The following is a 26729-nucleotide window of genomic DNA, read 5'->3' on the forward strand; positions in this document are numbered from 1 at the left end:
CAGTCTTGTCATTGCGGTGCAAGAAAGGGCAAAAAATGTGGGGTGTATAAACGCCCTTTGACATTTAGATGACCAAAAATGTCATATAGATGATCAACCCTGGATAGATGGCTAGGAAGGTAATGGAATGCATTCTTTAGCAACACTCAAGAGGCAAGGCTTTTTTTGTGATACCTTTTATTGGACCAACTGTATGGGTGGGGAGAGCTGCTGGACAAGCTTTTGGGAATCAGGTGACCAAACAGGAAGAACATCACTCCAATACTACTAACCCTTCCTTAATGATTTAAGTCCAGGACTGAGATTCAAGCAACATGTGAGTTTTGATGTTAATTCTATTTTATGTTCCTGTATTTTAAACTTTCCCTCTGTAAAATGGGGTCAGTATTTTCTTACCTCACAGAGATGTTGTGAGAATTAGTTAATGTTTATAAAGCTTTTAGAAGTTCAAAACCACTATATACAAGTGCTAAATGATAATATTTTCATGCTGGCATTTAAATATAAATTTTCTGTCGGGAAAACAAATTTACAGAGTTAACATGAGAAAATGAGATAAAACAAGTAACAGATGTTAGCAGCCTCCCTGCCTGCCCCCCATAAAACTGTTTAATATTGAGAAATATGTTTTCAGCTGCTGCTTCTACAATCTCCATTTCAGAGTTTTAGTTTGCATTGCTGAGACACAGTACCACTTATTTATGGCAATATCCATTCATATCAAATATCCATTTAACATATTTCCAACCAATCTTTATGGAAATGCATCAAGACCCAAAAGAAATTATCTTCCACCCTGGCGAATTTATCAAAAATAGTGAAAATATTTTATAACTATGAACTAGCAAAATAAAATGAAAATGAGCCCTGAAGATCAACTTTCTAATGTTAATTCTTATTTTCTTGAAATGTAATTTTGACTGGTTTAAATTAAAACTGTTTTGTATGTAAACTTTTCATTGAATCAGATATTCAGGATTGTCCCCCATGGATTAATTTATGTTCTTAATGGCACCGGGTGATCTAAGTGCTACTCTGCAGAGTAGAATCAATGGCACTATGGGTTTAATAAGCTCCTTTAAATGAAAATAGTTTTGATTTTATTTAAGAGGCAAAACAAAGAGACTGCTAAAAATTACCAGCATGAACCAACATGTACTGCATGTCCCTGAGGAGACCTACAACATAAATAATGGTGCAACCAAAGAGCTGTGCCTCAGCCCCAGGCAACTGAAGCTGTGAAATTACCACCTCTCAATCACTATTTCAGACAACACATTTCTGTCTCAGAAAAGTCAGATCGTCTACGTCAAAGGAGTCTGTCTCAGTGTGACAGTAGATGGAGAAAAGTTAATAAGACTGGTGTACACAGGAAGTATGATGATAGCTTAGCTATACTGAGCTAAAGCAGGATGCATTTAGGCACACAGATGAACAACTGCAATGAAAAGAAAGCATGGGTGATGCAATTCTTCTTTCCCAAACTACGTGGTCTTATGCTAAGGCAGTCCAAAACCAGTCTCAGGAGACCGAGCTTTCCGCCTTCCTTCTCCCCCATCCCTTTCCACCCCCGTCATCTTCATTTGTCCATGAAGGAGATTGTGTTTTTGCAAGATTAAGCTCTACTGCAGTGACATAGGACCTTTGTACCCACTCATATACAGTTTCTTTATATATAGTAATATACACACACTGAGACAGAAACATTCTGTTATCAAAATAGTATATTTTAGATATAAAATGACCCTCCAAATTATATAAAAATTTCCTTCCGGTACTATTACTTTGGTCATATTAAATATGATGGACTCATCCTGCTCATGTGGGAAATCTTTATGTTTGCATATGATAAAAATCCCATTTTTCAAGTTTTCCTTTTCTTTAAGAAGAACACTGGATTACTTAATTCACACAGTGAAAAAAATGCTTAGATCAGTTTTCATAGTTAAAACTTAGAATCTGTCAGTCATGAATTGATATGCAATGACCTCAAGCACTCCATAGATAAGTCACTGACTACACGGTTAGACTGTGTCACCCATCCACAGGTCTGAAGGGGCAGAAGAATGAAGGCACTGCAGAGTGGAGAGCCAGTTCCCCTGAGTGCAGCTTGTGGTTTCAATCCTTTTGGAAACAATGAGACATTGGAATCCAGGAATTTAATGGCCACTTTGACTGAGAGGCCAAACAACTTATTTCTTAACAAGAGTTCAGGGGGGAATCCTGGAGCAAAGGTTCTTAAGGGTTTCATTTTTTAATTAAAACTTAAAGAGTGAACAAGGAGAAAAGCAGGCTGTCCAAAGAAAATGAAGATAGATGATATTACTGAAGGGATGGGAGCCTTTTGACTTGGTCAAAGAATGTCAAGCAAAGAAGAGAGCCAAGGTCACAGTTAGCTTTTCTAAGGGCTTTCTTACATATTAATTTTAGGTGGCTCAGGGAGCTCTTCACCCCTGGAATGTCCACACCTTAAGACATTTAAACTACCTTTAAGCACCCGCTAGGCATCTTATATTTATGCCACTCCAAGGCAGGTTTCCCTCTAATCTGTGTTACCTGGGTTGTATTCCATGAATAAGTGGCCACTCCTCAGAGATAAGCCACTCAAGTTTCAGTCCTCCAGCATCCCAGGATGCAGTATCCCTCCCTCTCAACCTCCTGTTCTGTTTAGGCAACTCACAGCTGTAGCTCCTAGTCAGGCCCCTGCTCACCAGCCCTCTAGTGGCAAATCACAGCTGTACAGATCAAGGATAGTCAGGCATTTTTAGCCTGAACATGTAACTATTCTAAATTCAAACTAACACTAACACTGATCAACATTTGAGCAGCTTAAAGTGCGACATGTAGCAAGGCCCTAACAAGGCCAATGACCTCGGAAGTTATGAATAAACTAGCCAATTGCCCGTCAAGAATGGCAGGGGGTGGGGAGGGGGCTGGGATGGAGTGCCGCCGCCTAACGCCCCTTGCTGCTGCTGGTCTGCCTCTTGTAGGGAGCGGGGTGGGGGAGCCGAGGGCACTGGCCCACCCCGTCTGGTCCTCGGCTCAGCTTTGGAATCATGGCAGTGCTCCCCCATGCTTGAGCACTCTGATTCTGTTTCCATCACCCAATCAGAGTGTGAATAAAGCATTACAGATGGACAGACATACAGGCAGGAAGATTTAGCCCCTTCTAATATTAGAATATCCAACTAAGTAACTAAAAATTTTCAGAAAACTCAAACCTTATCATACTACTTTTACCAATATAATAGAGATAAGGGAAGGATAAACCAAATGCTTGGGCTGACAAATTATTGCTTTATGTGAAAAACAGCCCAAAAATGAGATACTAGAAGTGTTCCTGCTACTTTATACTACAGGTATATCAAAGCACCTAGAACCCATCTACACTGCTACTGCCTAACACGACAACCACAGCTTGTGAAAGTATATTTTTCTTAGGCTGACATATCCCCATGTGGAAGATCCAGCAAACTTTTGGGTGCTGTAAAACATTATTAATAATACAGCATATGGAAAACTGAAGACTACAACTTCAGGATCAAAACACTTGTAGGTCTTGCAATTCTCTCTCTCAATTTTCTTGGGAGATCTGCCATAGCTCTTTCAAAAAGCCATTAACAGTGTCTTTCATGCAAAGTATAACAGCAGCAGCAGTCTGAAAGCAGCAGCACTGGGCTTGTCAGGGAAAATATGGACTTCGATGCTGGAAAAGGACATGCTTCTGAACTATGTTTTATGCTTATTTCTAATTTCCTTCGCCATCAACTAAGGGCTCACCAATATGTCTATGTCAACTTTTCAGTTTCAAACTTTGGCCGGTTTTTCTGCCCTTGCAAAACATTTTATTTAGAATTATTTCACTGTAAGTAAAAAGTATTTTTCTTTCATAGAAACAAATTAATAGTATTATTATATCACAGGAACAGTACATTTAGACCAGTATCCAGTCTGTGGCAGTGGGAAGAATCACATCTTTCACAGGAATTTCCATGCAGTTACATGATATCCTGTATCTGAGAGAATTTCTTCCTAATCCCTATCAATTAAAAACCGGTTTACATCCTAAAATCTAAGGTCTTAAACTGCTCTCTCCAAAACTTACACAATGTTTTGGAATTTGCCCTAAATTCTCCTTTAGGCAAAGAGCATTCCTGGAAAATTTTGGCTCCAATGTAAACAATACAGAAAGTTTTGAGCATATGGAAATATAAAGGAATAATGGAAAGTGATTTTCAGTAACTATAACTGGCATCAACAGCATGAGAATTAGAATATGTCTAGACTACAAGAAAACGTTTTTGCTATTTTTTTACACGATAACTACCTCAAGGTGCCTAACTACGCAATCTGAATTTAAATTAAGTACTAAAACCTTTAAACACCAAACTCGCTAAATAGCTCTAAATAGACACTGTTTGTGCTACACTGTACAGCTACTCCTCACTTAACATCGTAGTTATGTTCTTGAAAAATGGGACTAAGTGAAACGATGTTAAGCGACTCCAATTATGTCTCAGTAGTTACCTACTAGTAGTCAGTGGCCAAACAACGTTATAACCGAACATTGCATGATTTTAAACAAGTAGTTTTCTCAGGGACGACACATAGAGGGTGCACGCAGGTACATGTGCGCCCCCTAAATGTGGTGGTGCACCCCTAGAAAAAGGCGTCGCTGACACTGTCAGTGGCACCTGCGGGCAGTCACCACTTGCCACACAGCTGCCAACAGCGTCTGCTGGTGGTCCACGATCACTGGTGGCTGCCACCAACACTGCTGGCAGCGCCTGTGGGTGGTCACTGACCTGTGGTTGGCGCTTGCCACCCCCCCGGCTGCCGACAATGCCGGGGCATCTGAAGGAGCTCCTGCTTACTCCCACTGCCATGCTCCCGCCACTGTCGTGGCCCCCCAGCCTCTGGGGGCACGTGTCATACATGTGTTCTCTAATAGATCGGCAATGTAATAACAAAACAACGTTAACCGGGATGGCATTAAGTTAGGAGTACCTGTATTAGCTGACACAATCTAAAATACACCTAAAAAGTATTCTGTGAAGCAACCACACAAGAATTCATGTAAATATGCACCACACATCATTCTTGAGAATTAGGCTACCATATATAGAAACTGGGTAGGCAGGATTCACATCATTCTTGAGAATTAGGCTACCATATATAGAAACCGGGTAGGCAGGATTCACTTCACCCCGATGAACTCCTCTGCCCTTTGGCAGCTTTGTGCAGGAGTATGATGCAGTCAAAAGAAACACCCCTCTGAACAGTAATGACCTCCAACCAGAACCTTGTAGAGCTTTCAGAAGAAGAGAATTACTATAGCTAGACAACACATATCAGCAGAAGCAAAGGCTTCTTTCTGATAAATACAGATTTTAAGCCAATAGTATTCAAGGCTGGAGAAGTCAAAGTCCATATAATTGCATGCTTAATTTTCCCTAGAACAGTTGAAGCAATGGTCTCATTTGCAAAAACAGGGAGGTGGGGGGATCATTGGCTAATAACAAACAAACAAGAGAGAGATAGAGAATTTAAACAATCAAGCTGATTTCAGTTTCAAACCTCAAAGAGCACTTATAAATGACAGCTAATACTCAAAAGGGCTTCAAATATATTGAACAGTACCTTGAAAGCCGCCTCATCCTGACCCTTTATTCTTTCTGCTCTAAATTTAATTCCCTAATCAATCAGCAGATGAGCAGAATGAAGGAGGAAGTTAATGTATCAGTGACACTGGAGATTCACGCCTGATATTCATTCCGGAAATGTAAGGCCTAGATAAAACAGCATTACTGCACAGAAAGCAAGCCACACCCAGGCTTGTAGAACAGATTACCTAATGTAAATACCGTGATCATGAGATCAAACAGACCAGTTTCTACTTCAGCTTATCACTGGCAGAAGCAACACTGGGCAAACGTTTAATATATTCTGTCTGTCATGTCTAATATTATGTATTTTAAATAAGCCTATTATCATAAATCCAAATCTCATGCAGAGGTCAGTAATACTGATGACTGAAAGGGGCTGAAGATAAAAAAGAAATATTATTTAAATGTCTCGCTGATACAAGCAATCAAACTTGAGCAGTTCTCTGGAATTAAATAATTTAGCAGTGACTCACCAAAATTATCCAGGACACAGATTGTGTTGCACTTGGAGATGTGCATATATACCACGTGTCATTCTTCTACTTTCTTTGCCTGAAACCACACCCTGCATTAGTTACCAGCAAGATAATTTGTTGGGGAATTTGCTTCCCAACATGAGAGCAGACATCATCATCCCAGAAGGATGGCTGTAGCCTTCATAGTCATCCAGTCATGTAACTCTGATTAAGCCCTTCCATCAAGTTTTGCTCTTTTATTATTTCAGATTATTTTTTAAAATGAAAGCTGAGATTCTCAGCTAACCACATGCCTCAATAGCTAGGAACTTAAGGAAAACGCCACGTATGGCAGTGTCCATAATAAAAATCTTTAGAGTTGCCAACAGTCTCCCTCTGGCTATGACTGGCCCAGTCTGTCCAGTTTATTGCTGCATACATGTTCTGTTCGCTCTACGGTTTGTGCCATTTGTCACACTGGCCTGTGCGCTGGGCATAAACTTTCTCGTCATTGCAGCAGACACCTCAGTAATGTAACAAGTGGTGGGCGACTGGCACATCAGCCCACTTACTGTACAAGTAGAATAGCTACCACTGCTGCCAGCCCAGCCACTGTAGCTGGCTGGGCCAGCCCTGGTTGTTACACCTCTGAGGCACCCTACCTTCTTCTTTCAGTCATGGACTTCAAGCAATCATTTCCCTTCTAAGCAGTAATTCCCTCAGCTTTTCCTTCTTGCCATTTTAAGGGCCACAGTCTGTTGTTTTCTCTCACGTCAATGTCTGAAGAACGAAGCATCAGGGCTGGATTAACACATGGGCAAACTAGACACATGCCTGGGTCCCTGAGCTGCAGGGAAGCCCAGTCCTTCCCTCTGCAGTGGCAGCACAAATGGGTCTGCCCGCCTCCCTCCCCTTCCCTTCCCCTCTGCTGGCCTCACTGCCATAGCAGATGCTTCCTAGCAGCAGCTCCAAGCCCTGCTCCCCACAAGTGGCAGTGTGGACATAGGGAGGTGGGTCTAGACTGGCCCGGGGCCCATGAGTTTGTTTGCCTAAAGGGTTAATCTGGCCCTGCAAAGCATGCGTTTGCTTTGGCCACAGCCTAGCCCCGTAGCAGTGGCAGCAGCATGGCAGCTCTAACCCTAATTCCAGGGCCTGGCCAGAACTGTCACTGTGCTACTTTGGGTGACCACCCATCTCTGTCCCTAACTGGGCAGGACAGTACTGGAATGGGAATATCAATTCCAGGTACCAGGTTGCATTACTCCAGGACAGCACTTGTCCTGGATTCAGAGCATCATGGAGGGATTGGGAAATGGCAGGCTTCCTTTTGCAGGCTGGCAGCATTCCAGCCTCCAACAGACTGCATGGGGCTGCCAGGAGTGGGACACAGCCGGTGCCATGTGCATGTGGGCGTGTGCACACATGTATGTGGCCAGGTATACAGCAAGGCAGCATGGAGAGAAGCTCCCTGCAGGTAAAGTCTACGGTGGGGGGCAAAGGGGGAGCATTGTGGGGCAGACTGAAGCCTCTATAGTGAAGAAAGGAGCGGGGCAGGGGCTGGGAGTGTTGCCCAACTGGGGCAGCACATGGGGTCAGATCCTGGGGCCAGATCCTGGGGCATGGAACTGGACAGCACCACAGGCAGCTCATCCAAGGAATGCAGGGGGGCATCTCTCCACTGCTGTGCACACCCCTTGGGGGGGCATTTGCCCCCCCCCAAAAAATTTGTGCAGGAGGAGATGCAGGCTGTGGACTCAAGGCTCCCCACCCTGCTGGCTTTCCCTTGGAAGCCCCCCCCACTGGCCACATGCCCCCTGACTGCCTGGCAGCAACGAGAGCAACGTTAATGTTGAGTTGCATCCCCTGATGCTGCCGGGGGATAGGGGGCATACAGCTGATGTAGCGCTCCAGAAGGAAAGGCAGCAGGGTGGGGAGCCCTGAGCCTGCAGTCCACATGCACACCCCACTCAGCTTGGCTGGGGGAAGAGGTGGGGAGAGATACAGGCATGTATCCCTCCTTTCCATTTTGAAAAGGTGGTCACCCTACTGCCAACACTGCTAAGGAGCCTGGCTGAGGTGGAACAAAACACATTTTCTGTGCCCCAGGTTGTGGTGGGGATGGAATCTGCCAGAGCCAGATTAAGGGTAGTGGTGGAGTGGGGAACAGAGGCTGCAGGAGGAGGAGGAGATAAGGCAGGAGGCCCTGAGGCTGTGGAGGGTGTGGAGAGGTGGCAAGCACTGGTGGGGTAGGGGGCAGAAGTCACAGAGGGGTGTGGACAGGCAGCAGGAAGCAAGGTGGGGGGGGACAAGGGGCAAGGGTTATACCCCACCTACTTCTCTGCACTGCCTGTCCTATCACCTGTATGCTCCCTACTGCCTTTCCTACCACCTCGCCCCCTGCCACTACTTCCCCCACTGGAGCAGTGTGGAGAGGACAAATTTAAAACGACTCCCCCCCAATAATTAAAGTCTATACATGGACAATTGCAACAAATTCATAATTTTTCCAGGTATAGAATGTGATTATTGGGGAGGGGGTCATCTTGAATTCAAGGTCATCTTGGATTCAGGTAAATATAGTAAACAGTCTTGCTAATTTCAGTAGGACTTCCTTTATAGGATGGGGATACTCTCTCTCAGTGAGAGGCAGAATGGGATCCTTAAACTCAATGCAACAAAAAAAGTGTATTTCAAATAGCTTTCCAAACACAGACTGAATATGCATGGTGACATACATCTTTTAATTAATACTTTTGCTTTACGGTAGATACACTGTTTGGACCACCTACCCTCAAGAGTACCAGCAAACCATGCCACAATGCACATGAGCTGAATGCAGCTTTCTTTTTATGCAATTTGTGCTTGTTAATGAAATGGAGTCAAAAAAAAGGGTCAAGTGATATTGCCATGACCCCAGTGATTTTTTTCCTTGCACCTGATTAGATGCCTGGTACTTACTCTCTTTTTCCATCTCTCTAACTGCCACTGTAATAATTCTCAGGGTTCACATGCAGTAGTGTACAAAAGCTCAGCACTCATCAAAATTAAACCTTTTACAGCTAGCTGCTCCTGTCTGCGAGGGGCTCAAATGAGAAGGCTTATTTGATTAACAAGGTTTGTGGAGTTCTTAGAAAGCTGATTGATTAGCAAGCACCAAACAAGAGTATTAGAATTAAGTTTTTCCATCTAAGACCACAAAGAATATTTAACCTGGATTTATCCAACAGTGCCTTTTGAGCTGCTCTACTGTTCTCCAGGTAGTGACTTGTAAATCGAACCAGCTTGTTCTGCTGTTAGAATCACCTATTCTGTTTAATATGCACTCTACATGAACTTGTTAACAAAGCTATTTTTACACACAGAAATACACAAATCTGTAGGGACCTGCTGGGTATAAAGAAGGGAGTTGGAGGAAGAGATGATGAACACTGCACATGAAAGCTGCTTTACCAGCAGACTTTTTGGAATGAAGACCCGTTGCCTCATGCTGAGATGCTACAACAATTAAAATCTTAGGAAACTGAAGAGAAGCAGGCCGCCCAGGTGGTATCAGATGTAGCCATCCTATGCAGCCCTGCAGCCTGACTGCACAGTTCATGGTTTAAGCTATTTCAGCCTCAATTTTTTAATGCTCACTAACCACCATCAAAAATCTCATTTAAGAAAATGACATTTAAGAGGGGAAGAACCTGAAGGCCCTCACAAATGCTTACTTTCAGGAAGAAACATACACATCCATTCCATGATTGGTTCAACTGCACAACCACAAATGCTGCTTCTCCCAGGAAGATTCAAAATGCAAAGCTGTTATTCTTTTGAATCTTCAGGCAACTAAAGACTGCAAACAAAGTAGCGGACTGCAACAAACATGCCAAGCCCTGTATTTTATATTTTATTTCGTTGTCTTGCATAAGACAACTGGTGATCACTCATAGTTTCTAATTTATTTAAACGGTTAGCAACTAAGACTTAAAACTCTGTTTCTTGCTGGAACTTGATGTACGAGTTTTCATCTCAGAAGCACGTGATTCTGTTACCAGTTTTTTTTTCAGTAGCAGTTCTTGAACATTAACAGTTGGCTGCTTTTATGTTGTGAGAGCGAAAAAAACCTGGAAGCTAGTCTGGGGTTAAAATCAGGTCAACATTTTCACCAGTTACTCTCCTTGCAAGAAAAGAATTCAGTGGCTCACAGGAAAAAGCAATGACCTGTTTCTATCTCTGGTGTCACCTTACCTTTCACCTCCCCAAACTTCCTTTCCTTTTACACCTTAAGTTTTGCACTTATTAGGAATTTTGCCAGCTACAAGAAGAAATGTAAATGAAATAAACTTTTAAGCCTTATCATAAGTGTCATAAGAATAAATATTTAGCTGGTGCTTTTCCTTTATCTGCAGGGCTTATTTTTTCTTCTCAAGGCACAATTATCATCTCTCCATCACATAACCAAAATATTTTAAACTGAAATTCTGAAGATCATTTATATAATGCATAAGCTAGCGAGACGGAGCCTACAAAATGTGGGGGGGAGGGAATAATGATGTACAAAAATGCTTATAACCTAGATTGTACTTTTCTAACAGAACTGTGATAAGAAAAGTAAGCTTAGAACTATACAAACCAGCTGCCTCACTTGTATGATTTATAAGATCGCTAAACCAACTAGTTTGTATGTTTCAGAGAAACATGCGTTCACGTAAAGAAAGAAAACAGCTCCAGTTAAATAATATAAAAAACCAGCAACCTTCCTTAAATTGAAAAAAAGAGTAGAAAAAAAAAATCACCCTGTTCTTAATGCACATAGGGATAACCAATGCTGCAGCCAAATAAGAATTGTTAATGCCACCACAGCAATTGCAGTTAAAATATAATTTGGGATATAGCAGTAAATGATAGAATAAAATGTTGGGGTAGGAACCTACATCTCTCATACAACTAAACAAATGCAATTAATTGAAGGAAGCAGATTAAAATCAACAGATGTTTTCCTTCATGGGAAATGCAGAGCAAAACCCTTTAGAAGTGTGCATAGATCATCAACAGAATTCATCTAAAAGAGAAACTGGGAGTTTCCTTTTTAGGAAGTACATATTCCTGTCCTTGAAGAAGTGCAGAGTGCTAGAGCCTGAAGGACTCTGTATTTTTAAAGTATTTGATACACTGAATGGCTAAATATGCCAACCTTGTTCCCACTGGACAGTACAGGGCTTCAAAGTAACCAACACTAGCACAAACAATGAATTTATTCTGGAGCTCAGTAAGCAGGAGATGGCGGCCAATTCATTTTATTTATAATCTGGATGTAAAACCATGGGAACAAGATCTAGAAAACATCCAGGAAATTCACACTAATCAAATAATTCAGAAGGAACTGGACTTGCAGAGCACCAATGGAACTGACACATAGGCTGAATTCACACTTGCAGGCACATGCAGTTTGTGATGATACAAACCTCTTTGTTGCGCCACAAACTGCAGGTTGCAGGTTAAACTGGGTGTGGTGTTGCTAATTTGCAGCACGGGGGCAAAATTTGATACCAGGACTTCCCAGTAGCAAAAAGAACCCCCAGAAAAAAAACAACGTAAAGCACACCAAAATAGCATGCACCAGGACAAATGCAGAGCTCCTCCTGGCTCCTAGTGTGCTGCTCCCCCATCTCCACGTGCCTCTCCATAGCTGGCTGGGATGCTGGGTGCCTCAGTGTGACGGCTGCCTGCCAGCTAGCCTTGCACTGAGGATCCATTGTTAAACTTCTATATCTTCATTTATGCACCTAAATGTCTGCTTTAAGCATATAAATAAGGAACTTGCCTTGTGCCCCAGCCAGACACCCCCCACCTCTGTAGTACACGTAGTCCAGCCAGAGCAGCACACTGGGAGCCAGGAGGAGCTAAGCACAGGCAGTTTGCCTACAGCGGGACTGTGTCCCACAACAAACTGCATGTGCAGGGGTATGCGCAGAGGCAAAAAGTAGTGGCACTAATTTGTGCTGCTACTATTTGTGCTGCTGTGTAAGCACATGCCCCTGCTTGTGTGGATGCAGCCATAGAGACCAATTTCTAAATATGACTTCCCAAGATTGGGGCCTTACATCTATATATAGTTGCTTAAATACCCATGTTATCCACCAAAGTCCCAAGGCACGTTCCTTATTTATATGCCTAAACCAGAAATTTAGGTATGTAAATGAAGATATACAAGTTTGACAATGGATCCACAGAGACCATCAAAGTAAATGGGTAAAATGATGTTAAGATGTGCTCAGATACATTATGGAAAAAAAAACCCAATTTTTTTATACCAAGTACAAATAACAGGCAGGCACAATAAGATGAGTTTGTTGCTGTTTTTTGTTGTCCTGAAACCAGACCTTTCATAATTATTTCAGTTTGGACCACATCCTAGTAGCAAAGATTTCTGGCTCATCCCCAAATTTGTGATCACATCCCACATCCCAGAGGAAAACCTAGCATCTGTTTAAGTGAAAAGTAATATTAGAGAAGTATTCTGTTGTTAGATGTCTTTAATGTGACTTGGCAGCTGGAAGCAAGAAGGCGAGACAAATGCCACGTGACTAGTCAGCTCTCTGAAACAGTTCAGGAACCACTGTATTTTATTTTAGCATACAATACAGAGGTGACTTACGATTGTGACATTATTAAGAGGTAAGAGAACACAAATGATGTGCCAGCAAACTAGTGTCCTGGTTTCAATTGTTAAGAAACTGAAACCAAAGAATTCCATATGGATTGCACATAAAAGATGGAAAGGAGGCAGACTGTAGCTCGTAAGCTGCTAGGGAAATGTGGGTTGACATACATCAGGAGTGTCAAACTGTTTTGGTCCCACAGGCTGGATGAGTGATGCTGCATGGCCCCAGAGCTGCTGCCACTGGGCTGTGTTGCACAGCCCACGCTGCAGTGCATGTTACTGAAGCCATTGCCAGGCTGCACTGTATGGTTCAGGAGCTGCCACCACTGCCACATATCCATGGCTCAGAAACCCACAGGAAGCACCGGGAGGCATCGGACAGCTCCATGGGCCAGATCCAGTCCATGGGCCATATTTTTGACACCTCTGACATATACAGTGTGGAGTCTACCCTAAAGGAAGCAGGGGAGGGTTTTTTTTTGTTGACAACCAGCTGCTAAGCAATTGGGCTCTGAAGAGAGAGAAAGTGCAGTGCAGCTTCCTACTTCTAGGGAGTGATGTGCTACTAGAAATGCTCCTGCCCAGATTCCTGGAGATTTACAGCCTGAATGAAAGAAGCAAGACTGTGCCAAAAAGAGGCAGGTATGTCTAGGATGCAGACCCTCAAGGCATCTAATAATATGTAGCAGTGTTACAGTGGATCTTTATGCAAACTGAGAGTGCAAACTCAATTTGAAAATGCATGTGTAGCTGTTATACTGCATGTCCCTAATAAATATTATCATGGAATGGAAGGGTAACTCTATTTATTTCTTCTCTTCTCATGTATGGGAATTTCAGAAGGCAAAATCTACAGAATATGTGTCTTGCAGTTCCCAACCATATCTAGATATTGGCATGAGACTCCTAGAAGCAAGGAGTCTGGTGACCCAAAGTATATGATAATGGGATGGCTTTGAAATAAACTACATGTATGCATACTTATAAACAGATACATAATATAGTAACTGTAATTGGCATGAGATAATATTTCTATTTATCAGCTCAGGCGAAAAGGGGAGGTACCGTTGCTGAGGAAAAGTGAATCTTCTAAGGAAATGTGTAGCTCTTCCCCTATCATGAATAAAGATTGAGAAGAATACAGGAAAGGAAAAACCTGATCCTTGCCCCTTTGGGAAGAGAGGTCCTTAAGATGAGGACCTCTTCTCTCTGAGAAGAATACAGGAAATGCTGTTATATTCCTTTCAGATGCATTCTTGGTTAGGGTGATCACTTTCAAAAGGGTTTACATCCCAAGACTTCTGACTCCTACTTCAAGACTGTGCACCTGTCAATCTAACCTGTTGAGAGAAATCCTCTAAGCATTTCCTGTATTCTTCCCAATCTTTATTCATGATAGGGGAAGAGCTACACATTTCCTTAGAAGGTTCACTTTTCCTCAGTAACGGTACCTCCCTTTTTCACCTGAGCTGATAAATAGAAATATTATCTCATGCCAATTACAGTTACTACGTTATTCATCTGTTTATAGGTATGTATACATGTAGTAGAAGGCAACTGTAATGCATTTAGCAAGGCTTCTACACTGGGAAAGCATCGAAAGGAGAAACCTGATCCTTGCCCCTTTGGAAAGAGAGGTCCTTAACATGTGTTCTCTCAGCGATAACCAGACTAATCTTACAAAAGGTGTGAAATGTGACATATTTGGAGAAGATTCTGTCCACTGTATACTGCATTAAAGATCATTCCACAGCTTGCTTGGTCATGCAAATAATCATCTCTCAGTGTGATTAGGAAATACCACAGACTTATATCATACCTCTAGAAGTCTCTAATTTAATGACAAAACTGCATGTCAATTCCTACAATAAATCAACTTCCACAGTGGTCAAAATATCCATACACATTAGAGAAAAGAGCAGAAGTATGGAAAAACTAGACCTGGTTGAAAAAATTCCTGCTGAACTCTTTTTTTGTTGGAAGAAAGGAAAAAAATAGGGAAAAACTACTCCACAGTTTTTCAGAGCTTTCCCATATTTCCTAGATGGAAAATAACTCACAGGCCTAGACACGAACTATAATCTGGTCTAACCCAGATACTATGTTGTCATTCATGATTCCCAGGATAACTTCATTTAATGGATCTTGCAGATTGAACAGACTGAGGTTCTGACCAAGGACCACAAACAGAGAACAGCGTTATGCTTCAGAACTCACCCAGAGGTCATTAAACCACTGAATAGCTAATTTGGAGTAATTTATAAAATACCATTACAAAAGCAAAAGGGATATAAACACTTGCCACTTTCTGGAAGTGGAAATGCTGAAATTAAGTCTAGATTTCCTGATCAGCCAACCAACAAAACAATGACTAGGAAAATTATAAAATTTTGAGTCTGGTTTGTCCATTTTCTTTTATCATGTTGACAGCTACAAAGGTATACAATTCCTTCAGCCAGCAAAACATTCAATATTGGAAACATGAGAAGGACTACTGAGCTAGAAACATCCTACTTGATTTACACAGCAATTCATTTTTCCTCAATTGTGTCTTTTATTGGTATTGAACTAAAATACCACATCCAAATGTGTTTCTTTCCATTCTACATACAAGAGCTACCATGTTTAAATGAATTCAAGACAAGGTTGAATTTAAGATGACCCCCCTCACCAATGTTTAGTGCGGCATGAGTCCCCATTCATGATGCATGCCCCATCCCCTAATGCACTGCTGCTCCATTCCTCAGGTGTGTTACTACTACCACACCCCCCCCGACCCAAGTGCGTCAGGGGATACAACAACAGTGTGAGTTGGGGAAGGGGGAATGGGGCAGCAGCACAGGTCAAAGCAGTGCGTGCTGCTGTGACATCCACCAATGTGCTACTGCCCCATCCCACACTTATGCTGCTGCTGCTTCCCTTGACCTGCACTGCTGCTCTGGCTCTGGCCCTGGGCTAAGACTGGGGCCAGGGCAGATGTGGAGATCTGGTACTCAAATCTAAGATGAAGCTCGTTTCCCCCCCTGTAGACAGAGGGTAAAAACCTCATCTTGGATTTGAGTAAATATAGTACTGTAAACAGCTTGGACAAAGTATGAGGCTATAGGCTAGGTTTGCTGATGGTTGTGCTGCAGAAAACTAGCAAGCATGGGAGGAAGAAGGGGAGCTCATTCACCTAAAGGTTCAGACAAGTCACAGGTACAGACTGCAGTCATTCATAGGGGACATACAAACTGTAATAGGTCTCGTTCTCTTGGGAGTACTGTCCTTCCAGTGGTCAACCACAGGGGTTGAGGACACTGAAAATGCTTTCTGTTTCATTTTAAAACAAAAAGAAGATTGAAGGTGACTGATGTGACAACCTCACAGGAAAAGTGTAGGGACTACTCTGCATAAGCTAATTACTGTAACTCCTCTAAAACTACGAAGCCAACACTGTTAGATTAGGAAGGGTTACTATTTTTAACTTAGTGCAGAGACTGACAAAAACAATTGCGACTAATCTCTCAATATCAAGCACTGTTACTGCAAATCCTACAGTGCTTTGGTACATAAGCACCAGTATTATGTGCTCTTCAGCATCCAGAAATGGTGACCATGGACCAAAAATGTAACCTTACAGACAGAGGGAAAATGTCATGCAGAAAAAGTAGGATTTGGGGAAGAAGGTTGAAAAGGAGCAAAAGAAAGCGCATCTGAGAAAATGGGAAGAGGAAGACAGAGATAATACTGAGGAAAGAAGGAAAAAGCATACAATGAAGGAAAAACAAAGTTTTGCCTTCTTTATATCTTCATTTTAATTTTTTCTAGGACTTAAAAAAAACCCTCTTAATCTCTTTCATCCTGATACTCATGCCAACATTAATTCGTTTTGCACAATTTTATCAAACCCTGGAGAGTGAGAAATGGAGAATACCTCCACTCAGCCATATTAGATGGTAAAAATCTGAAAGATGCTAGCATGTCCTGTTAAATAGTAGTCAAGTCAGACAGCCCCATCATGTAATCTTAAACACTACCTGTTCACCAAACACAAAAAATGATTGCCTAGGTTAGTATTACAAAAAAAAAGCTATATTACAGAGAGAGGACACTACTTACCTATAATACCACTATCTCTGCTTTCAAGAGTGGATGTAGGACTGGTAACAGCCCCATAGTTGCAATCCTTGGATGTGACGTTTGTACTGACTGGAGGGAGGGTGGAACAGGGACTGTTGGCTGGTGGTGAGGCTGTGCTGCTTGTCAGTGTAGAGCAGGGACTTATCCTCTGAGTTACCGCTGAGGTCTGAAAAAACGAAACCAGAAACATCATTCACCATGATCAATTACTGTGAAAAAAAAAGTATTTCTGTACCTCTCGCTTGAGAATTTGACTCATAATAAAGAACAAAAAATGGATTTACTCTACAATGTGAAAATGCCCAGTGTACTCAGACTCTGCATCTGGAAAAAATGAAAAGCACTGATAGTTTGTTTTACATTTCTTTTACAAAAGACCCTATGCCCTAAGTTCAACTGGAAATCTAGAGAAGTTTGTACAAGCTGAGATTTACTGGGAGCATCTACATGTAATGCTATGTCACCATAGCAATGTGCTACAGCAACGTAACATCTGCAGGCAAAACCTGTGATGCCACGGCTACATTGCCATAGTGACGCACTTCTCCCCCCCATTATAGAGCATCGCTACAGCGATGTAGTGTCTAAAAATAACCATGCATGGTGCACACGGCGCAGTACTGGCTGCTACTGTGCTGTCATTTATTACTTCCTTTTGGAAGTACTAAAGACAGCGCAGGAACAACGGTGCCATGGTGGCACACGTAGACGCATCCACTGTGAAGTAACTTTATTGTTTGTGTGTCATGACTCAAGTTTGTAGGGTAGTTTAGCACTTTGCTTCCAGTGGGCACATCTACTTGAGAGATTTACTGTGGAGCCGACTAATTAGCTCTGCAGTAAATGTCTCGGCATCTACACATGCACTCCTATTAGAGAACACAAAATGAATAAACTCTGCAGAAGGGTATTACTTGTAAATACAAGTACTACCCTGCGGAGAAATGTCTTCATGCACAGCAGTGCACATATAGACACTGACCTGGCTGCCTGGGGCATGAGGGTGCTTCAGTACAAGGGCTGCCTGCTGTCAAGCCCTGCAATGAAGCACCCTCATGCCCCAGTCAGCTCCTCTGCAGCCCAGTGAGCCCAGCTGGATTGGCCCTGGGCTGGCAGGCTGACCCCCTGGACCTCCTGCCAGCTGGGGCTGCTCCAATCTAGCTCAGTGGGCTGCAGTCCACATGCCTGTGTAAACAGCATGCCCAGGAGCTTCTCAGGAGCCATAAACTCTGAAGCAATAAGCTCCAGAGTTTATCACTGTGCATTAATGGGATGTGTAGGCGTGCCCAGTTAGTATGCAGCTGTGCTAAACCAGGGGTGGGCAAAATACGGCCTGCAGGCCACATCCGGCCCGCCAGGCACTTTCCTGCGGCCTGCAGCACCCCCCCGATGAATTGCACCCAAACCAGCCCTTCCACCCATGAGGGTGGGAGTGAGGTGCCCACATGTACAACCCCCAACATACCCTACTAGGTCTCACTCCCACCCTCATAGGTGAAAGGGCTCTGCCCAGCCAGCAGCTTCCAGGCAGGGCTCCTGCTGCAGCCAGAACCTGCTCGCTTGGGGCAGCAGGTAGGGAAGCAGTGGGGCTGGTGGGGGGGGTGGAGTTGAAGGTGGGCAGAAGCGGGAGCACAGCATGGAGCCTGCACCCAGAGGGGCAGTGGGAGTCTGGAGCTCAGCTGGACAAGGTGTAGGAGTGTAGGGACTCTCCACTTACTCCCCCCATGGCATGCAGCCCCAGCTGCTAGCAGCAGCAGCAGATCGGGAGAGGTCAGGGCCTTCATGCCTGGTGCAGAAGCCTGGTAGCGTGCGGCTCTGGCCAGCACTGTGCAGGAGGAGGGAGCGGAGCCTGCCCTATCGCTGGGGCTCCACACCGCGCACCTGCTGCTCCAACACTTGCTACAGGGAAAGCCCTGCACTAGAAGCTGTTGCTTCCTCTGCTCCCTGCTGTGCAGGTCCCTGCACTCTGCCAGGAGCGGAGGGAGCCCCGGCTCGTTTCCCTGTAGAGTCCAGCATGGGCCTTCCCCACTGTGAGTGTGGAGCTGTAGCCACACAGCACAGAGCCCCTGTGATAGAAGCAGCAGGGCAGGCTACGCGGGGGTGTGCTCCTCACTCACAGCACAGCACTGGCCCCCCTTTATTGCAGGGGCTCTGCATTGGGCGCCTCCAGTTTCACACTGACAGTAGGGAAGCCCCGCACTGGACTTTGCAGGAAAACAGGAGGCAGGGCTCCCTTCACTCCCAGAAGACTACAGCGACCTGTGCAGCAGGGAGCAGGGGAAGCAGCAGGCTCCAGTGCAGGACTTCCCCTGCTGTGAGTGCTGGAGCTGTAGGCGTGCAGCGTGGAGCCCTGGCAATAGGGCAGGCTCCACTCCCTCCCCCCGTGCAGTAGTGGCTGGAGCCGTGCCTGCACCAGGCACGAGCACCCTGACCTCCCCGTCTGCTGCTGCTGCACACCACGGGGGAAGTGTGTGGGGGGTCTCTACACTCCTCACCCTCCCTTACCCCACACACACCCACTCCCTGCCCCCACAATTTCCACCAACATATACATACACTCCAACATATCCTATGCCCCCCAACACAGCCACATCCTCTCACAAGCCCCCCACACTCCCACGCTCACACAGAATATAAAAGAGTGACACTTTATTTTTGAGTTATTATACAATCCCTTCTATATACAGTACACAATCACAAGTCATGACAAATACTTTTTGTAATAAAATTAAAATATAGTAGGTGTTTGACTTCTAGTGTATGATTTGTTTTTTTTCTGGTTCTAAGATAGTAACCCCCCCTTCCCAAGAAGACAAAGGGAGGGACTTCTGGTGGCAAAGGTCAGGGTTTGGGTGCCAAAACTACTTATGCGGCCCCCGACAGCTCGCCAAAACTTAAGTGGCCCTCCACCTGCAACAACTGCCCGCCCCTGTGCTAAACAGAAAACAACCCCCTCCCCAATGTATCAGTATTACCTGGGAGACTTAAGGTAAAATGTTTTTACTTTTCAATATGACCAGAGTTCCTGGTGACAAACATACTGCATTAGCTCACCTTTATTTTAATGCTTATTGCAAGAAATAATGCATACAGGAAATCTTATAAAGATCTCTGCATCATTTCTATCGGGTCAGCAGTCTTAGCTGGCCTTTTGCAATTTCTGTGTTGTTTTGTAATGGCTTCTTTCATTCAAGAAAAATAACAATGCTCTTTTGTGCCCTAGTGAAAGAAGTGCCACGTTGCACATCTTAATGAAGGAAATCCTTTCTCCAGTAGAAATGGTTTCCACAACAGGTGCAGAGTTTTCAGATGTTACAGTAGCAATGTATTTCCCTTAAAAGGTAGGACAAGGCAAAAATGTGACACCAGAAAATAGATTTGCATTTTAAAACAGTAATCATCAAAAGGACCTATGAGATCCTTGTAAGGGAATCCTGGTACAAAGGAATCCCAGCAGACTTAATGACGCAATACTATGAACAGAGATTTTTGTTGAAGTAATAAAAGAAGCATAAGGTTCCCAGGGGTAAAAATGAAATCTTCCATCTACTCCTAAGCTATAGAACACACAGATGATGTGTATATTTCCCTAACAAAAAAGGATACCTGCTTCTAGAGATACAGATTAACTTGGTTCTATCCCATCCTATGCAACACGCAACCCTCGCTTAACGCGGTTTCACTTAGCGCTATTTCGCTATAGCGCTTACTTAAAAATCATACCTGATTTCACTTCACGCTGAGCCAGTTTCGTTATAGCGCTCAGTGAAGCAGCAATGGCGGCAAGAAGTGGTGAGTGGCAGTGAGTGGGCGGTCAGGGCCAGCAGGAGCCCAGGGCAGGGCAGCTGGAGTGGGGGGCCTGGGCTGGCACATGGGTCCAGAGTGGCTGGCAGGTGGGGAGAAGCGGCAGTGGCAAAAAGCAGCAAGTGCGGGAGGCAGACATGAGTGCAGAGCCCCTGCCAGTGGTGGCAGGGGCCCAGGGTAGGGCAACAGGAACACAGGGCCTGGGCTGGCACATGGTGCTGCAGCGGCTGGCAGGCAGCAGGGTGGGAAGAAGTGGCAGCGGCAAGAAGCAGTGAGTGAGGGGCCCTGTGGTGAAAGAGCCAGCAGGAGTGTGGGGCGTGGGCTGGCATGTGGGGCCAGAGCAGCCAGCAGGCAGGCGGAGGGGTGGGAAGAGGTGGCAGTGATGGCGAAAAGCTACAACAAGCAGCAGTAACCAATTATTTCTATTTACATTAATGCCTATGGGGAAATAGGTTTCGCTTAGCGTGGTTCTGCTTAATGCTCTGTTTTCCCAGAACCAGTTAAGAGCATTAAGTGGGGGCTGCCTATATTTGGATACAAAAATGTCACACAGTGGCCACATCTACACATGTGCTTAACTGCAGACTAGACTAATTAGCTGCAGAGTAAAGTGTCACTGTCTACATGTGTCATGGTATTAGGCTACAGTAAACTAATTAATGCTGCCATAAGATAGTTCTGTCAGGGACAGTACTATTTTACGCCAGGGTATAAACTGCAGTTAAATGCATGTGCAGACACTGACTGTGCATAAATTGTGCCCAGTCAGCAGGGGTCACACTCCTGTCTGCTGCCTAGCCACACGGCTCTGCATTTTTAGCACCCTTGTGCCCCAGCCAGCCCCTCCATCACCTGACACTGCCACCTGAAGCCCCAGGCTGACCCCCTGTTGCCCCGGTTCTGGAGTAAACTGCTCCACCCCAGCTCTAATTGCTGCTGTCCTGGGCGCACTTGTAGATGCTGTGCATGGGACTTTACTCTGGATCAAACTGGTCTGGAGTTTATTGCTTCTAATTAATTGCACATGTAGGTGCACACAGTGCAGTTACTGAGGTACACCTGGTTGGGGAGGAGATACATGGCCCATAACCAAGTTAAAGTGATTTTATCCATCAAATGTAGTTACTTATTAAAAGTTACATAGTACTGTACATCAGACCATGCACATAACTGCTGTTAGCATTTTTCTAGAATTAAGTTAAAAAAGCTAACTTTTAAGCCTCTTCCAAAAACTGAATCTGCACAACCTGCACTAAAAACAAACTCAATATCTTCAGTATCCCTGCAGGAATAATTCCTGATTTAAATTCCAGTAGTGCTCATACACATTTCAGTTGTTAAAGGGAAGCCAGCACCTCAACTCCTCCCCCACCACTATAATGCCTATCAACCTCACTGTGCATTATATGTATACTTATGGGTACATTTTCACTGAAGTGCCTATTTAACGCTTACGATAGTGTGAAAGTGATTTTGTAGCTATGATGTTCCAAAAATTATGTGTGAGGCAAAGATTTCGTAGGGTGCTATCTTTTATTGGACCAATTATGTAGCTGGGATAAGTCTAATATCCAAACTACACAGTTAGTCCAATAAAAGATATCATCCTAAGAAATCCTTGTCTCATGCATATTTAATGTTTATAAACTTGCCTCTACAAACACATTGGTTGCCAGAGATGAGAGCAGCAAACCAATGTCATTTTCTTTGTATACTGACCGTCAATCATAGTGCTCAAGGTAAAGTTTCCATACTTGATCCACTGAATCACTGAGCTCTCCTGTGTAGCTTGGAGACTCAATGGACCATGTAGTTTCGCTTACAATGCACCAAATCTACTCAGTAGCTCAGCACTGTTGATATCCTCTGAACAGACTGGTTCCCTCAAACCACGTTTAGAAGAGAACCATTACAAGAAGAGAAAGTTTCTTCTCATTTCCTAAAAGCTTAGTTGCACTGCTGTTACCATGTTCTTCTTGCAATTGTATCTGTTGTCCGATTAAAATGTTTAGCCCCCTGCATAATAATCTCTTGCCATCAGGTAAAATGATATTGGTGTAGAGGAAATCACAGTAAGAATTAATTTTAATAGAGCTGTTTGTTCTACAATTAATATTTTTATAGCAGTTATATAAAATTCACGACATTTTTAAAGTATCATTTTAACTCAGCATTGCTGGGAAAACTCAGTATGGAAGTGCACTGCTTGCAAACTACAGGCATTTTTGAAAGGTTAACATTTTCTTTGCTGGCATAAAGCTTGAAAACTGATTAAGACTGACAGTTTATATGTAGTAAGCCTGTGTGAAGCAGCTAGTATTCACTTCAGGATTCAGATTGGGCCGACTTGGGGGACAGTGATTCAATTCGGTGATTCTAATCATTGTCCCGAATCGACTGCACCCCCTGGCATAACAAGGAATAACGGCAACAAGTTGTTGGAGAGGAGGTTTAGATTAGACATCCATAAGAACTACTTCACAGTCAGAGTGGCTAGGATCTGGAACCAACTTCCAAGGGAAGTGGTGCTGGCTCCTACCCTGAGGGTCTTTAAGAGGAGGCTTGACGCCTACCTGGCTGGAGTCATTTGAGCCCAGTTTTTCTCCCACCCAGGCAGGGGGTCAGACTTGAAGATCTACAAGGTCCCTTCCGACCCTACTTCTATGATTCGGAGATTCAGCTGCTGCTGAATTAGTTGACTCTCCGAATCATACAGGCCCCATTCCCCACCCACTCTCAATGGCTGCACTGCCTGCCCCAGCTCCAAGCTCTTTAAAAAAAACAAACAAACCCTGACTCGCCGGGTACTGCCAGGTGTGTGTGGGGGGGCGATCCCCACTGCCCCCCACTGCCCCACGGGGGGGTTTGCACAAGCAGTGAGTTCAGGGTTTTTTTTGTTTTTTTCTTAAAGGGCTGAAGCTGGGGCAGGTGGGGCAGCCATGGGGAGACTGGGGGAGCAGGCGGGGGTTGGGGGACTCGTGGCACAGCGCCCCATGCAGCATGGGACAGTGGGGGGCAGTGGGGATCCCCCCCCCGGTCAGGCAGCAGCCAGTGAGTCAAGGCTTTTTTTTAAAAGGGCCCAGAGCTGGGATGGGCAGGGCAGCCATGAGGGGGCTGGGGAAGCAGGGAGGGGATGAGGCCTGGTGGGCATCCCCCATGCTCCCCCTTCCCATCCTCCAGCCCCCCTTCCCCCGGCCCCTACTTACCAGCTTGGAGTCCGGGTCCAGCTCCCTGCTGCAGCAGGTGGGGACTGCCTGAATCACCAAAGCTCTCCAAATCTTTTCCAAATTGATTTGGAGAGCTTCAAATTGATTTGGACCTTTTAATCGGTCCCCGATTCGATTCAGGTTCCGAGGTTCGGCCACCAAATTGGGCCGAATCTCCTCTAAATCAAATCGGCACCCGAAGACTCACACAGCCCTAATAAATAGGATATGTGAAAGAGTAACTGGCTTCTAAATAAGATGAAAGATCCCATGTGTAGCTAGATGGAAGCTGTTTATATCTCACACAACACACTGTGGCTTGTGAAAATTCTTGCTCACTCAGAAGGCAATCAGTCATTTGAGGGAAAATAGAACATCCTGAACAAGTCAGGACTCTGTAAATTGTAGAAGTTTGGGCCCCAAGTCATTCCTGTATTGGACTAGCTTTCCACCAGTGTAAACACACTGATTTCAGTATAAGCCTGTAATATCCTAAAATTGAAGGAATACATTAGTGAAATTACAAATATGACAATCACCCAGACAAACCCATCAACCCACTTTTATAATCCTATAATCCTAATCTATAGTCCGGGGTAGATAAAATATGGCCACAGGACAGATCCGGCCCACCAAATGATTCTATCTAGCTTGTGGCTGTTCCTCTGAAGGAGAACTCTATGTGGCCCACAGCTGCTCTGGCTTTTGGTGCCCCTCGTCCTTCTCCAGAGGCCAAGCAGCCACTCCCCACCCCATCCTAGCCCACCGTGCCCTGCCCCCTGTGTACGCTTTAAGGCAGGGGGCACTGACTCCTGGCCAGGCTTCTTCCTGCTGAAGCTATTTGTGCTCAGCTCCAACCCTGTGGCCGTTCACTGACCAGAGAGCCCAGCCCCTAGTGAGACTCAAAGCTCGGGTAGGCTTCTTCCTGCTGGCAGGGAGAGAGTGCAGAGGGAAGAGGGCTAGGAAGCGTGGGGTATCTGTGGGTGCAGCTGGAGCAGCTGGAATGGCTCCTAGATGACGCAGCCACATGTTGGGGACTCGGGGAGGGGGTGCAGGAAGAGTTGCAGGGAGCACACATGCACGTGTGTGTGCGCTCCTCAAGCTCTCATTAAGTGGCCCTTCAGCCCTAATAATTGCCCATCCCTGCTACAGTCCTACCTAGCTGAAACAATGTCACCCATAAATGTCACCTTTGGATCACTCAGAATGAAGAGATGCATATAAATATCATATTAGTAGTAGTAGTAGTAGTAGTACTAACAACGAATATTATTGAGAGGCAAGACTTTTTATGGGTGATATCATTTACTGAACCAACTGCATTGCTAAGCTAGGCTGCTGACTGATTCACTTAAAGGCACAAGGGGATCTGATCCCCGATCTCAACAACTGTGCCTCCTGCTATGCCACACATCCATGGTAGGACATGTAATTTTGGGATCGGGGATCAGTTTCCATTCACACCCTACTTGCCAGTGCAGGGAGAATCCAAGATCATGATCCTGGGCTTCCCTTGCTGAAAACTAAAAGCCAGGTACCCAAAAATCAGCTGACTGTCGCCCGGCTCCCAGGGCCTGCCCCAGGGCTGGTTTGAGCCTCAGTATGGTCCCAGAGCTACCTGCTTGTGAGCTGCTGGGGACCATCCTGGGGCTAGCTGCAGCCCCAGTGTAGTCCCAGTTTCATCTGACAATTAACCATTCCAGGTTTGGAGACTCCAGTGCTGCCAAATGTTCATTTTAAGGTGTGATGGAAAACAGCCACAAAAATATTATGCATTTTGTGTATAACATTTTTGTGGCACCATTAATTGCCAAACATGTGGTGGGGTCATCATGTAAGACAAAATTAAGAGACTAATCATGTCTTAAGCGAAACATCTGCTAGGGGCTACAGAGTTGGACAACCTTTCAAATGCAAACTTACAGTTGGTCCAATAAAATACATCACCCACAAAACCCCCAGCTTACACCCCTCTGGCTACCACATTATTGTTTCATAAAGTGCCAGAAGTATTGACAAGCAATGTTCTTATCAAGTTTTTCATTCATAATGCTATTAATGCTGCTAATTAAGAACAAAATGCTTAGCAAATGGAAATCTCCAGAACCTCAATATGTTACTTTGCATTGTTTTATATGGATTACAACCCAGATTTTTCTATTGACATTGTAATATAATCATCATGTGTTCCTCTATGTCAGTGTTAAAAATACATTCCCACTTATAGGCCATTTTTTGTTTTCAGCATTAACAGTATAATGTTAAATTTTGACATGAGCTTTCGAAAAACTGAACTGCAGTACCATAGTCACATTTTCATTTGTGCTTTACTGGCAGTCAATAAGGGGAAAGCAATGTTTTGAAGAATAAGAGATAAAGGTTTTATTCTCTCATTAAGGAAAGCATGCTTAGGAAAGAAACAGCACTAAAAATATGCAATTTCCTAGCCATTTGATTAGAAAGTGTGCCCCTTGATACATTCAAAGTAAAGAACATTATTGGAATCACAATGTGCTAGATTTATAGATTGGGGCAGATTAAGTGAAAACACCTTTGTCCCTTATCTCCATTTCCGCTCACCACTGGGGAGATTGTAAATAATTATTTTCTCGCTTCAGAGAGCACAGCCTGTTTAGAAGAGCAAGCAAAACCCTGGTCCTCGTTTTCTATATAGGCATGTCTTCCCCTGCTCAAGCCATAGAAATTAATGAATTAAAATCTAAAATCTAAAAAAAAGAAAACCGATTTCCAATGCAAACTAATGGCCAAAGTCTCAATCAGATGTTAGCACATGATTAAAAGGAGAATTAAGCTTTGCAAACCCCAA

General features: G+C 44.2%; 1 protein-coding gene across 9 annotated transcripts in view; it reads right to left on the reverse strand.

Annotated features, from left to right (window-relative positions):
- The window catches only part of TANC2 (tetratricopeptide repeat, ankyrin repeat and coiled-coil containing 2), a 654191-nt gene that overhangs the window by 232978 nt on the left and 394484 nt on the right, over positions 1–26729 (reverse strand). For all 9 annotated transcript variants that reach the window (XM_019548480.1, XM_019548478.1, XM_019548477.1 and 6 more), the window contains one exon: positions 16872–17058. In XM_019548480.1, the coding sequence (XP_019404025.1) occupies positions 16872–17058 (187 nt within the window). The remainder of the gene's footprint in view (positions 1–16871; positions 17059–26729) is intronic.

The sequence above is a fragment of the Crocodylus porosus genome, unplaced genomic scaffold (assembly GCF_001723895.1).
Source record: "Crocodylus porosus isolate Cpor-Errol unplaced genomic scaffold, CroPor_comp1, whole genome shotgun sequence".
Lineage (NCBI taxonomy): Eukaryota > Metazoa > Chordata > Crocodylia > Crocodylidae > Crocodylus > Crocodylus porosus.